Source organism: Rhizopus microsporus (assembly GCF_002708625.1).
Source record: "Rhizopus microsporus ATCC 52813 unplaced genomic scaffold scaffold_45, whole genome shotgun sequence".
NCBI classification, from domain to species: Eukaryota; Fungi; Mucoromycota; class Mucoromycetes; order Mucorales; family Rhizopodaceae; genus Rhizopus; species Rhizopus microsporus.
The window spans coordinates 1-13855 of record NW_019671960.1 but is presented as its reverse complement, the minus strand read 5'-3'; the positions used below and the strand labels follow the sequence as shown (position 1 = coordinate 13855).

The 13855-nt window shown below is 37.5% G+C and overlaps 7 protein-coding genes across 7 annotated transcripts; 3 read left to right on the top strand and 4 right to left on the bottom strand.

The window, feature by feature from the left end:
• Positions 1–346: 346 nt before the first annotated feature.
• Positions 347–2304, top strand: RHIMIDRAFT_209579 (uncharacterized protein; the record flags this gene model as incomplete). The annotated part of the gene is made up of 3 exons (XM_023607150.1): positions 347–785; positions 833–1385; positions 1440–2304. Coding segments are annotated over 3 exons (1857 nt in total), but the record flags the coding sequence as incomplete, so codon positions are not given.
• Positions 2305–2323: 19 nt separating this feature from the next.
• Positions 2324–4128, bottom strand: RHIMIDRAFT_242867 (uncharacterized protein; the record flags this gene model as incomplete). The annotated part of the gene is made up of 7 exons (XM_023609857.1): positions 2324–2791; positions 2843–3100; positions 3154–3351; positions 3399–3618; positions 3672–3820; positions 3876–3981; positions 4031–4128. The coding sequence occupies 7 exons, from the start codon at positions 4126–4128 to the stop codon at positions 2324–2326; spliced, it is 1497 nt and encodes a 498-aa protein (XP_023460949.1).
• A 239-nt stretch (positions 4129–4367) lies between these two features.
• Positions 4368–5346, top strand: RHIMIDRAFT_304624 (uncharacterized protein). Its single transcript, XM_023614453.1, has one exon. The coding sequence runs from the start codon at positions 4509–4511 to the stop codon at positions 5163–5165; it is 657 nt and encodes a 218-aa protein (XP_023460948.1). The 5' UTR covers positions 4368–4508; the 3' UTR covers positions 5166–5346.
• A 2075-nt stretch (positions 5347–7421) lies between these two features.
• Positions 7422–8769, bottom strand: RHIMIDRAFT_277319 (uncharacterized protein). The gene is made up of 5 exons (XM_023612682.1): positions 8598–8769; positions 8413–8528; positions 8229–8354; positions 7923–8161; positions 7422–7860 (listed from the first exon to the last, which is right to left on the bottom strand). Exons 1-5 carry the CDS (start codon positions 8718–8720, stop codon positions 7574–7576), a joined length of 891 nt encoding a protein of 296 aa, XP_023460947.1. The 5' UTR covers positions 8721–8769; the 3' UTR covers positions 7422–7573.
• Positions 8770–11463: 2694 nt separating this feature from the next.
• RHIMIDRAFT_209578 (uncharacterized protein) lies at positions 11464–11670 on the top strand (the record flags this gene model as incomplete). Its single annotated transcript, XM_023607149.1, has 1 exon — positions 11464–11670. A coding segment is annotated over one exon (207 nt), but the record flags the coding sequence as incomplete, so codon positions are not given.
• Positions 11671–12291: 621 nt separating this feature from the next.
• Positions 12292–13120, bottom strand: RHIMIDRAFT_277314 (uncharacterized protein). The gene has a single exon (XM_023612681.1). The coding sequence runs from the start codon at positions 12968–12970 to the stop codon at positions 12542–12544; it is 429 nt and encodes a 142-aa protein (XP_023460945.1). The 5' UTR covers positions 12971–13120; the 3' UTR covers positions 12292–12541.
• Positions 13057–13760, bottom strand: RHIMIDRAFT_277311 (uncharacterized protein). Its single transcript, XM_023612680.1, has one exon. It carries the CDS (start codon positions 13526–13528, stop codon positions 13085–13087), a length of 444 nt encoding a protein of 147 aa, XP_023460944.1. The 5' UTR covers positions 13529–13760; the 3' UTR covers positions 13057–13084.
• Positions 13761–13855: the final 95 nt, after the last annotated feature.

Here is a 13855-nt window from a genome sequence, read left to right as displayed (position 1 = left end):
AGGAACAAGGATCAACACAAAACGTAACAGGGTTCATTTTTTTTTAAAGTATCTCTCTCACCTTGTTTGAAACTATAGTCTGTCTACTCAACCAGTCCCATGTCTGTCAGTTCTCCTGGACTGCCTAATATTGCGGAACCAGTACCACGGATGTCTAGACCTCATGAAGTGCATGTAAACGATTCGCCGAGGAATATTCGACGAAGGCTAACTCGTGAACCTTCTCAACTTAGTCGCCACGATCCTCCAGCTGTTCAATTGAATAAAGCCAGAGAAATGTATGGAAGAGAAGGTATTTTAAAACAAGACGGATTGAGCAAAACGTTCTGATGCGTAGGTTCTGTTAGTATCAGAATCAGAGATCCTGCGTGATCTTGTCTTTGTCTTTCAGGGAATTGATGGACAGTACATTAGGTTGGATACCGTAACAAACGAGTACCATATCAATAAGCAGACTTTGCCTCTATCTCTACCCAAGGAGGAACTCATCTATCGACTGACGGCCACAGGCTGGCTGTTTATTCACGTAAAGGCATTTGTCGACACCCACATGCACAATAATACCACAAGTCTTGTCGTTCAGTCACTCTGCGCTGCCATTCAAAGTCAATTGACGGACTATTACCGATTGATCGCTATTCTTGAAGCCCAAGTCGAAAAACAGTTACTGGACAAACACACGAGCCTTACAGAACAGAGCTTAACTCTCAAGCGTCTACTTGTCTGGATGGAGGAATCAAATAATAAATTAAGACTCATGAACACCCTTTTAGACGCTTGTGAAGGTAACATATCCTCTTTTCTTATGCATCCATACTCATGTATATATTAGGTCAGAAAGGAGGCGCCATGCTTACGATACTGCACAACTATACAAAGCATGGTGACCCATTTGCCAGAACCTTTGTCACGCAGATGCTCCGGTCAGTGTCCAAGCCATTTTACGATATGCTTCAGCGTTGGGTATTTGAAGGCGAACTGAACGATCCATATGAAGAGTTCTTTGTCGCCTGTGATATGAATGTGCCGGAAGAAGATCTTTGGCAACGCAAGTACTCGATACGTGAACCTATGTTACCTTCCTTCTTCTCAAAGGACCTTGCTCAAAAGATCTTTGCTATTGGAAAATCACTTAATTTTATGCGTTGTAGCTGTCATGGTATAGATGCTCAATATGATGTACCTGCTAATGCGGCAGATGTGTTCAAGTATGGTGAAATACAGACGATGGAAAGAACGATTGATGCAATCTATATGGACACCAGCAAAACATTGCTTAATTTACTCAAAACAAAGTATAAACTGATGGACCACTTGCGTGCTTTGAAGCGATATATGTTATTAGGCCAAGGTGATTTCATTCAATATCTCATGGATGGTTTAGGGTAATTTTTTTTTTTCTTTTTTAACGTGATTTTATTCTTATATGTAATATCTAGAGCTACACTCAACAAACCTGCCACCACTCTGCTTCGTCACAACCTTACGAGCGTACTTGAAACAGCCATTCGGTCATCCAATGCACAATACGACGACCCAGCGATCCTTAACCGACTGGACGTTCGACTACTCAAGATTCAAAACGATGATATCGGTTGGGACGTATTCACTCTCGACTATCGCATGGAAACACCCATCAACACAGTCATCAATGCCAATTCTATGCTTCAATACCTCCAAGTCTTTAATTTTCTCTGGCGCTTGAAGCGTGTTGAATACACCTTGTCTGCTTCTTGGAGACAGTGGGGCAAAGTTAGTCGTGAGTTTTCAGAGCTGCCAGATCTTTCGCAAGATCTACACCAGGCTCAGATGACCATACAGCGCATGATTCATTTTATATACCAGCTCCAACATTATGTTATTTTTGAAGTACTCGAGTGTTCATGGAAGAAGCTAGAAGACAATATTCAAAATCATAGTATTGATCTTGATTCGATCATTAAGTCTCATGCAAGCTATCTAAGCGAGATCACTCAAAAGGGCTTCTTGAGTGGGCCAAAGAAAAAAGAATTGGCAGATCGGTTGAATGACTTGTTTGATTGTATCCTGAAATACAAGGTTGTGCTTGATCACCTCCATGGGTATGCCTCAAATGAGGCTGTCAGACGGCATAGCAAGTACGCTCTAGAAGGCGACAGTGATAAGCGATTGAGCAGGATTCGGCGAAACCACCAGGATGTCGAAAACGCATTTACAGCACAGGTCTTGCAGTTCTTGGACATATTGAAATCCTATCATGATGAAGACTTGAGGTCTCTATCAACACGGCTAGATTATAATGATTTTTATTCAAGTAATCAATAAATGCTTCTTTTTTTTTTTTTTATATCTGTGCAGGGAGCGATTCCGATATACATTTCACTTGGCCAGTCTTAAAGTAGTCGTCCAAAAGCATTTCTAAACGAGTCATGCCGCCCACATTGTCGTTATTATCACATTTAGGATACATAGGTAAAATTTTTTCACGGATTAAGCGGAATAGTTTGGGTGTTTGTGTTGGATAAGCCTCTAGCAGTCGTTCGGCAGAAACTTCAAGTAGACCAAGGACTAGAATGGGTGTGATCTCTCGTGGAGGCATGTTACATATACGTGCTAACCAGACCCATGCGTGCTTGATAGGATATGGGTTCTCGGGTTGACCAGGATCAGGTTTCGTTTGACAGAGAGCACCATAAAACATAACATAGCATTTTTGTTGTTCAGAGTGCTGTAAAAACGTTTGAAAGGTCTTGTCTTCTTTGCTAGTATAATCATATCGTAGTCTGCGTTTTATTTCGTCAACTGTGAGTGTCTATAGAACAGTCAGAGAAAAGGGGAATCCAAGAGTCATGATAGAACTTACTGGATCATCATCGTGGTACTGAGGAATGAGGTACGGACATCGTTTGTAAAGACGTCCCATGAGATAGTCTAAAAACTCTGGAATAGTGCTAATTAGTAAATAGGCAAAACGGGCTAAAAAATACGCGGCAAATGGTGTTGCATGGACTTCTTGCTTCACTTGAGCTAAAAAAGCCTTTGCAAGAAAGTTAAGGAGCACTTCAAATGCTTCTTGTGATTGTGCCTTGATACTTGTGAGATGGTTGTACATGACTGTGTACTATAGCCAAAGACGTCAGTTTTTGTTCGGGTAAAGGGCATCTTACGCTCTACCTTTTCAAAAATAACATTATGCTTGTATTGTAACTGGGCTACTGTACGCTTGACTAATCTGCGTGCCTCAAAAATTTGCTTTCTAAAGGTTGGATCATTGGCCAATTTAGGTTTGAGGGTAGCCTTGAAGTATTCAATTTTGGCATAGTGTTTTTTATATTCTTCTAAACCTTCTGGTGATGTAGCAGAAGAACGTTGCTAGTTTATGTTAATAAAACAAATAAAGAAAAAGAGTATTAACCTACCAGCTTTAATTCCTTCTCCTTCTTTTCTGCTTCTGCCTTTCGTTTCTTTTCTTCCTCTTCCTTTTGCTTCTTTTCTTTCTCTTCACGTTCCTTTTCAGCGGCTAATTCTGATTCTGTTCGTTCTTTATCATATTTAATAGCAGCTTCAATCAATTCATTTTGCCGTCTTAGTTCCTCTTCAAATGCTTCATCGTCATCATCGTCGTCGTCTTCAAGTGTTCTATTTATATAAATTATTGGTTAAAAACAAGAACTGTAAACAATGTATATTACGTTTTCTTTAAACTGGCCAATATTTCTCCTGCTTCCTTACGCGCTTGTTCGCGTCTTTTATTTTCTTCCTCCAAGTATCTCTGCCGTTGTTCTTGTAATTTTTGCAAGTGTTCCTTGTATCTTGATACGTACTGTTCGTCAGTTGCTCTCTGATATTATTAGTCGTTATATTGAACGCGCTTTTTTGTCGTTATTGCCACTTACAGAGTATCTCTTAAACTTTAATTTATAGTCGTCCCTTGAACCAAGAGCACAGCCTAGCTTGATAAGGTTCATTTTATGTTTATAAGTATAAACATATTTTGTTGGCCTATGTTCATAATCAATCATTATTCAATAAAGCGACTTTAAATGCTTACTTGAACACATCTGACAGATCAATTGAATCATAGTCAATATCAGAGTCAGTATCAGGTGGTGTAAATACGTTTGGGTTGGTAATCTTTATAGATTGCATTTGAGTAATTGTTTTAGGAATGAAAAGAGGAAACGGCTTTTTTTTCTTAGATGATAGTCGGAAATAGAAATGGGACCTTCAAAAAAGGTTGACACACTCTCTCTCTATTCGGATACAGTGAGAACGGTGGAATATGTCTTGAAAAAATTAAATGTCGTTTCCTCAAATATAATTGGCGCGGATATGAAAATAAAGGTCGCTTAACTGAAAATAATTTGTTGCTGGCAATTTTTAAAATGCTTGTCGCCAAGGTTAGAGGCTCAAAATGTCAAGTTATATTCACCATTTTTTTCTTGTAAAAACTACGCAATGACCACCCAAATTTTTTTTACGATGGACAGGAAAATGTTTATGAACAGAGAATAAAAGCTTTTGACCCAATGGAGGACGTTCTAACACAGATAGCGGATCCCAACATCGTTCTTGAACCTATCACTACACAAAAATTGTATCTTTCGACAACAAGGCCCTCAGTTAGCAAACCTTTTGTGGAGAAAGAAACAGCAAAGCCTATAGCAAGCAAATTAAAAACTTCAGCAACTCAATACACCGATTACAGTGACAGTACAAGAGAGATTTTGATTGATCGAATACTTGAAAGCCCCGAAGAAAGAGGGAGAGCAACCCGACTTGCTAAGCAACTTGGTATAAACCCTCGAACAGCTCAACGATGGTGGGTTCAGTACCAGAAGAGTGGAGAGGTTCCCTACAAGCAATCCAGGTTCAATAGCGGACCAGAATGCTTATTTACAAGTACACACCAGGACTTCGTTCAGAGCATAGTTGATAAGGACCCTCAGTTGTTTACTAAAGATATTATTGATCGCTTATCTGAAGAATTCAAGGGTTTTACTATATCAAAAACTAAACTTAATCATCACTTAAGAAATACTATGCTTATTTCTGTTAAGAGTTACAGTCTTTTGTTCAATTCTTGTATATGTTTCCTAAATTTTGTTCCTCATCCTGAGTATACATACTCTTGTGTTGGCTATTCATGGCGTGTATTGATCTTTGCGTGTAAATTGATAAAGTAATTTTTTTAGCGGCAATACACCTCACTTGAAAGTTACCCGTAAGGGACTTGCACCACCATGAGATCCATTATTATTATTATACCACTCAAATCTGTAATTAGGTCTCCCCACTTAAGTAATTTCTTTTCTGAATAAATCTCTAAAGGACTTTACTCGACTTCTTTTCTTTTTATTATTTTTTTTAGTACAAATTCTTCCTAATTTGCCACAGATGCATCAACATGATGTAAATACTCTAAACGTAAAAGGCTGCATTCTTCTTTCGAATATAACATATGCCAATTATCTGCTTATATATAGCCCAACACCACCCTATCCGCCTGTAATGCGCTGGATATGCTTTAGGTCTGACCAGGTCCAGTCTCAAGGAGTGCAGTTTTCTTGATTTGAAGATTCAAAAAGATACAGGCAGTAGTAAAAAACGCAAGTACAACAGCACTGTAACCACCTTATATCTGGAACATATCGACAATTACATAATAGTTGATAGCCCTTGGCTCTACTTGCACGACCGTTAGAAAAAAGGTGGGTCTTATACATAATGTAACAAATAAAAACGTTGGTTAGTATTAGGATTTGAACATACATCTTCAAAGTAGCGATGGTCAAAGAACTTGCCTTTGTGTCTTGTATTGTTGAAAATAGATGCAAAGCAAGTACGGCGGCGCTCCAGCTGCCTTGCCAAAGCACGCAATTGAGGCAGCCTTCACTTAGGGCACCGGGCTTTCGCACAGGGTTACCACCGCGGGGGCCGCAAGGACACTGCCGCTTTGGATTCCTTCTGCCGTTACTTGTTTGCCAGTAAGATTGTGAGTGGTAGCATGATTCATGAAAAACGCAAGTACAACAGCACTGTAACCACCTTATATCTGGAACATATCGACAATTACATAATAGTTGATAGCCCTTGGCTCTACTTGCACGACCGTTAGAAAAAAGGTGGGTCTTATACATAATGTAACAAATAAAAACGTTGGTTAGTATTAGGATTTGAACATACATCTTCAAAGTAGCGATGGTCAAAGAACTTGCCTTTGTGTCTTGTATTGTTGAAAATAGATGCAAAGCAAGTACGGCGGCGCTCCAGCTGCCTTGCCAAAGCACGCAATTGAGGCAGCCTTCACTTAGGGCACCGGGCTTTCGCACAGGGTTACCACCGCGGGGGCCGCAAGGACACTGCCGCTTTGGATTCCTTCTGCCGTTACTTGTTTGCCAGTAGGATTATAAATGAAAATGAGGAAAAGAAAGCAGATTGTATGCTGTAAAAAATGTAATTTCGCATTCAGATAAAATGATAGCGAAATGATTATAATTAAGGAAATCTATGAGAGCTTTTTTACTTTTTTAGACTTACTCCCTTTACAAAACTTCTTTAATGAATTTTGGCTATATTAGTCGTTACAAAACATGCATAGTATTAGTACTAACTGAAATTCAGTTCATAAGATTCCTAGTGATGAAGGTTTAAGAAGGTAGTCTCCACCGCCCTAAAATTAATTCGTCATGGGCTTTTAGCGGATCTATCGAATACGTCATTTTTTTTTATTCGTGAAACAATTTGAAGTCTTAATTAGTCGTCCCCTTCTCTACTATTTCGACTCACAGCAACATATTTAGACATGCCCTCCCTCAATGAAAGTAATAATCGAAGGGATTGATAAAATCCGATTCATTTACTTAAAAAACTTTCTACAGACCTGAAGCTATATGCCAAAAATGCCAAAAACCCTCGTTTGGCTGATTTTCTTGAAGATCCACGATACAAACGAAGTTTCTTAGATTTCATTTGCCAATACACTAGACCACGGGATGCACAAGTAGCGAGCAAAAGAAAGTGCAAAAACTTTATGAGTAAAAAGTTTGTCGAAGGGGTCAATTGGAAACTACTCTTAATGCAAGCCAAAGCACGCCAAAAAGCTCTTGAGAGAAGTACAGCAGTGTTGACTGCAGCTACAGAAGAGGCTGCGAACACGCTTGAAAATCTGTTTAACGTACGTTCAAGTGTATTTTGGCTAGCTTTTTTCTTTTCTTTTTATTAAAAAAAATATTTTTTGTTTATTTGTAGACAGGCATAGATAAAGCAAGTAATGGCCAGGCTGATGAGCAAGGCAATGCTGAATACAGGCATTAGTGTCGGTTTAACTAAAACAATTATATCTATATACCCTATTGCAGCCAGCTTTTTTACCAAACTTTTTTTTCCTTTGAAAATAAAACATGACTATCAAATTGAACTTTATAAGATATATATACATACTGTAAATAATAGAGGATGATAATGAGAATGAGCAAATGCTGGCATTTTATTCACATGCTGTTAGGGAAGGAGTTGGATTGGGCATGAAATGATAACAGAAACTAACGTCAAGGATATCAATATGTGAGTGTGGGTATGGACGTATGGTCAATCATTTGAAGACAAGCGTAGGTTTAAAGTTTGTCGGAACAACAACATTCAGAATCTTAAACAGATGTTCAGTTGGCATTGAAGGTCGCTTCAGTTTGTCAATATCGATCCGAGACTTTTTCACACAATGATTGTTGTATGCTTTTAGTATTCTTTTCAACTTGTCGAGTTCACTGATGAACTTTGGTAACTTCAGCAAAGAGCTAGGCACTTCAAATTTCTCAAGAAGGAAGAAAGGGTACAACGCTTCTGATTCTAATGAGCAGAGATAAACTTGCACGCAAAAACCTTCAAAATATGGTAAGAAAACGGTCTACAGATGTCAATTTTTTAAGAGGAATCAATCTTACCAACAACCTGAACACCCAAAGTACACTTGATTTCACCTCTATCCAATGCGTCTTTACAAAATAAAGCCGTTCTTAATGTGTCTAGATGTGTGTCTTGGTGGTGTTTTTCTGCTGCACTTGTCTTCACCTCACAATACCCAATAGCATATGTCTCATGCCAAGTGGGATCAAGTGCCATGATAGCGTCAGGACGTAAGTTTGTTGGCTCCGTGCCATATTCAATGACTTGCTGGTTCAACCTTTTATTTTCACCAAAAAGAAGTTGTTAGCAATTGAAAACAAACTGCGGATTATTAACCAACTTACCAGCGGAAACACTTTTTTGTTTCAGGTCTATTTAACATTGTAGCAAGCACGGGATCAATAAAAGTGGTGATTAACTCCATTTCCCGAATTTCATGCGTCGAGTCAGTAGACGGGAGCTTTTGGATGCTATTTGTTTGATTAATGAAATACTATTACAACACATAATAAGTGCAGCTCATCTTACCAACTTCTTATAACATCAACCAAGACGCGTTCGTCTTCTTCAAAAGCTTGTGAAAGGACCAAGAGCTCAAGCTCAAAATCTCGGCGACTTGCCTTTCTATCCTCCACTACCAGTTTCTACAGTAACAATGAATATTGAGTCACATTTTATAGCACTGTAGTCCACAAACAACTGTTTGAACTTACCCTCAATACTTTGGTAACGCCAAGTTGCAGTTCATCAGAAATACAAATATCTGCATCCACGTACTTTTCTTTCAAGGTCCTGTATAACTCTTCAATAATCTGTATGTCAATAATCTTAGTCATTGTTTTGCTATAGTGGTCGGGTACAAGTAAAAATATGTGAAACAAAGAGCTATAAAGATTTCCAAAGTTAGTTTCTTGTAGAGGTTCATTTTAAGTCAGTCAAGTGCAAAAAAAAATACGTACAAAACCTCATATAACTCAGCAGCAAGGTACAAGCCAGTTTGATTCATCTTATTTACAGCATGCGTTTTGTATTTATGCCAGTTCTCATGTATTATGGTGCCACTTGGTAGCAAATATCCGTCTTTTGGACAAGCGCCCGCCGTAAGTTCGTACTTTTCTGAAGCCATCTCTTGATACTTTCTCTTTCCATTCGACTTTTCTTGGCCTTGAGTTTGTTCTGCTTCTGCTTCCTGTGTCTGTTCTGTCTCTGATTTTTCTGTTCGTTCTTCTTCATGCATTTGTGCTTCTTCTTCCTCCACTTCTTCCTCTTCACCTCCTTCATCATAATCGTTTTGTCCCTATTTTCAGGATTTAGGAATGAGAAAAAAGAAAGATTTTGATGAAGTGTTAAACATACATTGAACAAATTTTCAAGCGTGTTCGCAGCCTCTCCTGTAGCTGCAGCCAACACTGCTGTACCTTTTTCAAGAGCTTTTTGGCGCGCTTTTGCCTGCATTAAGAGAAGATTCCAGTCTACGTCTATAAAAGCATTCTTGCTGGTCAAGAAATTTTTTCGAATTTTCTGGCATTTGAGTTTTACAGCCTTCTCTGCGCTGTTTGGTGTAGCATATTGAGCAATGTAATCTAAAAACAAGATTTTATGCATCTTTACTTGTAAAAAATCAGCCAAAGAGTGTTTTTTTTTATTTTTCGCGTAAAGCTGAAGCTCTATGAAAAAGAAGAAAAAAGCGTTGAGTTAGACGTGGCAAAACGACCTTTTCGTAATACTTACTCTTAGTCAGTGTTGCCATCGCAATAAAACGTAATCTAGTTTATGACCTGTTTTGTGCAAGAAGAAAACGCGAAATGAAAAATCCCGGTCCACTGCTATCACTTGAGAGACGTCATTATTATCTTTCGTGAGGCGTCATCATTTGAATAATCAATGTTAAATATTATCTCTTCATTATAACCAACAATACTTGAAATTCACAGACCCCCTCTTATAATCACAATTGGTATAAACATTCCTAAAGTTCTATTGAATAAACATTACCTTATTTTCCTCTCAAAAGTCTAGTTACGGTTTATTGTGATAAACATACTTCCTTTATATTAATTATATATCTTAAACTATCTAGCCACTCTTCCGGCGTCTAATATAACTACCGACTTTCTACTGTATTATGGTATCAGGGCCAATAGTTTAGAATATGAAAGAAAGAGATGATTTATTTATTAGTCAGAGTCAGATAATGATTGTTGGTCGTGCCTACAGCAATCCTTGTTGGCTCCGCTCCGTCATTCAATGTGGTACAGGCTCCAAGAGCCGCGCTTTATTTTCCTTTTTTAATAAAATAATAACTAAATAATCCCCTTTCTTCTTTATACATATAATAAATTTAAAAACTAGTTAAAAAACCTTTGAAGCCATGTTTGATACCAATTGGGCGGGTGTACCACATTTTTTGACTTCGCTTCGCCAACTTTTGTATTCGGATATTTACAGTCGTTCCAACGCCAATGGGCGGTATTAATTTTTTCAATGGGCAGTTTTAATCTGTTCAAAGGGCGGTTTTTTTTTTCTCGCTTTTATTATGAAGAAAATGATATTATGGAGTGGGATGATGGAATTACTCCATTTCAGTTTACAACTTTAACACGTATTAGGCAATATTATGAATTGCAAAAAAATGAATAAACAACTGCAGTTGAGAACTTGAACGAGGTTATGGGGGATATTCCGGCAACAGCTAAAAAGCAGAAAAATATTACAATAAATATTCAAATGAACAAAAGCATCTTTTTCTATATTTTATATTTCAACAAGGTAAAGCTGTTCAATGCCGCAAAATCAGGGCGCTTAGCAGGTGGAATTAGTGAGCGTACAGTCCAGAAATGGACGAAAAGGCTCAAAAAAGTTAAAGATTGGAATATACTAGAAAAGCAAACCAACCTGATCAATAGAACCAAGCCTCAGTTAGGTGACATGCACAAGTTTCATCTCAACTTTTATGACGAGTATCCCCAAGCACGAGTAGTGGATGCAATGGATTCCCTTACAGAAAAATTTTGCAGATCTCAGTATAAAAAAAGAGCACTGTTCATGACTTTTTGAAGATTAAATGTAATCTTTCATTCAAACGATTGAGCACTCAACCAGCCGCAAGAAACAGTGAAGCGAAAATTAAGGATGGAATGAAATGGATCCTGAGATGGAACGCAAGTGATTGAATTACATTGAAAATTGTGTTTTTGTCAATGAAACCGCTTTTAACATCAATATGAGACCTTCTAGTGGATGATCGACAAAAGGAACACCTGCAGTCATGGTATCTCCATCTGGAAGAGCTGTATCTTACACCATATTGGGCGCCATCTCGGCTAAATATGTCATATCTATGGGATTTCGAAATCCTCAAGAAAGGTGGCCGAAGCGTATCAAAGTGCCAACTAAGAAAAAGCCTTCTTTGAAAGGCACCGTTACTGAACATTACCTAGAATTTCTTGCAGAAACTATGGATGAGATGGACAAATTTCCTGAGCTAAAGGGTCATTACATAGTAATGGATAATGCATCTATCCACACCGCCAAAGAATCGATCAGTTAATCGTTGAGAGTATATAGGAACATTTATCTCCTCTTTACTCTCCAGATCTGAACCCTATTGAGCAGTTTTGGGAAATAGTAAAAGACAAAGTTAAGCGTAGCCAATTCGAAGCTACTGAGGGCCTGGCTACCAGAATTGCCGAGGCTTGTAACTCTGTTTCTCCCAAGCACTTAAAAACATTCGCCCAGCACTCTATTAATGTCTTTCAAAAGTGCTTAAATGAGGAGCCTATTTAAGCATTATATATAAATTGAGGAAGTAATAAAAGCGTACTTATATAAAGACAAAAAAACACGCCCTTTGAAAAGATTAAAACCACCCATTGACAAAATTAATACTGTAAAATTTGGGCCTTTTAAAATTAGGAACAAATGAACTTCACGGAAAAACATATAGCTCCTGCTTAAGTTTATGGATTGTTAATTTGCTCTCATTTTTAAACACTGTGTAAACCTCTCAATGCTTTATTCGCGATTTATTTATTTATTTTTTTTTTTTTTTTAAAAATAATCCATGTGAATATTCTTCCCATACAACACGCCTTCCAAGCGTAAGGCTGTGAAAAACTCTAGCAGCTTCTATAATTATACCACATTGTATTGCACTTCATTTTTGTTTTTGTGATATCCTCTGTACAATAAAAGTAAATCCAACACAAAACAAAAGTTTATTCTTTTGAATATCGTAAATAAAATATAATCACTGAAACCTAAATAATCCATGCACACTAACGGTATAACTACAGAGTAACAATTTGAACAGGTCGTGTTATTTTTTGGGTAATAACAGGTTCCAATAAGGCGATCTTCTCTCGTGTGGTTAGTGAACCTAATGTTGTGAGTTCAACTCTAAAAAAACACAGTCATCTTAGAATCCAACAACGATAATTAAACATGGTGTTGTGTTTTTAGTCACTTAAGCAATAGAATACAAAATAAGAACTATATAATCTTTATTATGATTCGATAAATAAACAAATGATGTTAAGTTACAAATACGAGGGGCTGGGGTATTCTCAACAGTAGAGCTCAAAGATCTGTTTAATATGGCTTTCAACAACACTATTAGCTGAGATAATGGAAGGCATTAAAAGTTCGACTAAGTACTCTATTCTTTGTTAAGTTTACTGTTGAAAAGGATGGGAAGTTCCTCTTCTTCTTCTTTATACAAGTTGAGTATATTTGCTAATACTTGTGCTGGCTTTCCAGTTGCTTGATCAATCCATTCCTTGACATGTTCCTTGCAGAGAGCACCATTTTCCTGTTTTTTCAAAACTTCATTTGTAATTACCTTAAAAATTGATGTGTAGGCAGAACGTCCACGGTCACGTTCATTTAATGTAAAGAGGGTAAAAGGATGGCATGTATGACTTTTAGCAAGAGGGCCAGAGGCGCGGCAGAGGGCATAAGTTGATGGTGAATCAAAATGAATTCGAATTTGTCTTAATTGATGTCTAAGAATCCTAACTTCTGACGTAAATTCTGATTCTGGTTTGCTAATTATCTCCTTGGCCAACTTCAAACATTCTAGATCCATGAAAATCTTGCAGCCTAAGGAATCCTCCAAAGTGTTTAGATGAAACCCGGATATTGTTCCACCTACAGAAGCAGCTATCTTTTCATCTATACGAATACTAGATGTTACTAATCACTATAGGAAATTTCCCATAGCGAATACGTTTGATACCTGAGTACCAATTATCAGCTTGCTACCATCTTGTCTTTTTAATACATTTGGCCACACATCTTGATGCATAGTCTTGATGGGTGGTGGTAAAGATGTGGATTGAACACCATCCTTTAATTTTCCATACGGTTCACGATGGTGATCTATTGATTTAGTCCTACCATATACCTCAGCCGTGTTTAACATTATTGCTTTATTATTATTTGTATTAACAGTGATGGCTCCAGACAATATTACAACTGTAAAGAAAATCACTTGGGGATGAAGTTCCAGATCCATATTCATAAGTTTACAAATTTCGTCAGTTAACGGAACATATTGGCGTTGTTGTAGTAATTTTGCATAAGGAGAAATCCCAAATAAGTAGCGAAGATCGTCGTTGACTTCTGGAGTGCATTTAATACACATAGTATTACGAGTATCTTCATATGGTCGTTTTGATTGAATACTGGTATTATTGGTTTATTCTTTGAAATGAGTCTACAAATAACTTTTTCATTTGCAAGTGCAGTTTCTTCATTACCCTCATTATCCACTATTGCAAATGGCTGTAAATTTAGTGCATCAACAATGAGCGTTGTTTTATTTCTTTCAGCTGCTGTAGTGTTGTCTTGATCACAAGCTGCAATTACAGTCTCATTGTTGTATTCAGCTTTAGTGTTATTGAAAAAAGGCTATTAAGTCGATGACTTGCGAATTAGATTCTTTATTAAGAAGAGCTGAATATTATTAATT

Coding starts and splice junctions, on each gene's coding strand:
- RHIMIDRAFT_304624 (XM_023614453.1), top strand. CDS start 4,509: ATGGAGGACGTTCTAACACAGATAGCGGATCCCAACATCGTTCTTGAA.
- RHIMIDRAFT_277319 (XM_023612682.1), bottom strand. CDS start 8,720: ATGACTAAGATTATTGACATACAGATTATTGAAGAGTTATACAGGACC. Junction 8,529..8,597: donor GCGTTACCAAAGTATTGAGG/GTAAGTTCAAAC, acceptor TTGTTACTGTAG/AAACTGGTAGTGGAGGATAG. Junction 7,861..7,922: donor TTTGGGTGTTCAGGTTGTTG/GTAAGATTGATT, acceptor CATATTTTGAAG/GTTTTTGCGTGCAAGTTTAT.
- RHIMIDRAFT_277314 (XM_023612681.1), bottom strand. CDS start 12,970: ATGGATCTAGAATGTTTGAAGTTGGCCAAGGAGATAATTAGCAAACCA.
- RHIMIDRAFT_277311 (XM_023612680.1), bottom strand. CDS start 13,528: ATGTGTATTAAATGCACTCCAGAAGTCAACGACGATCTTCGCTACTTA.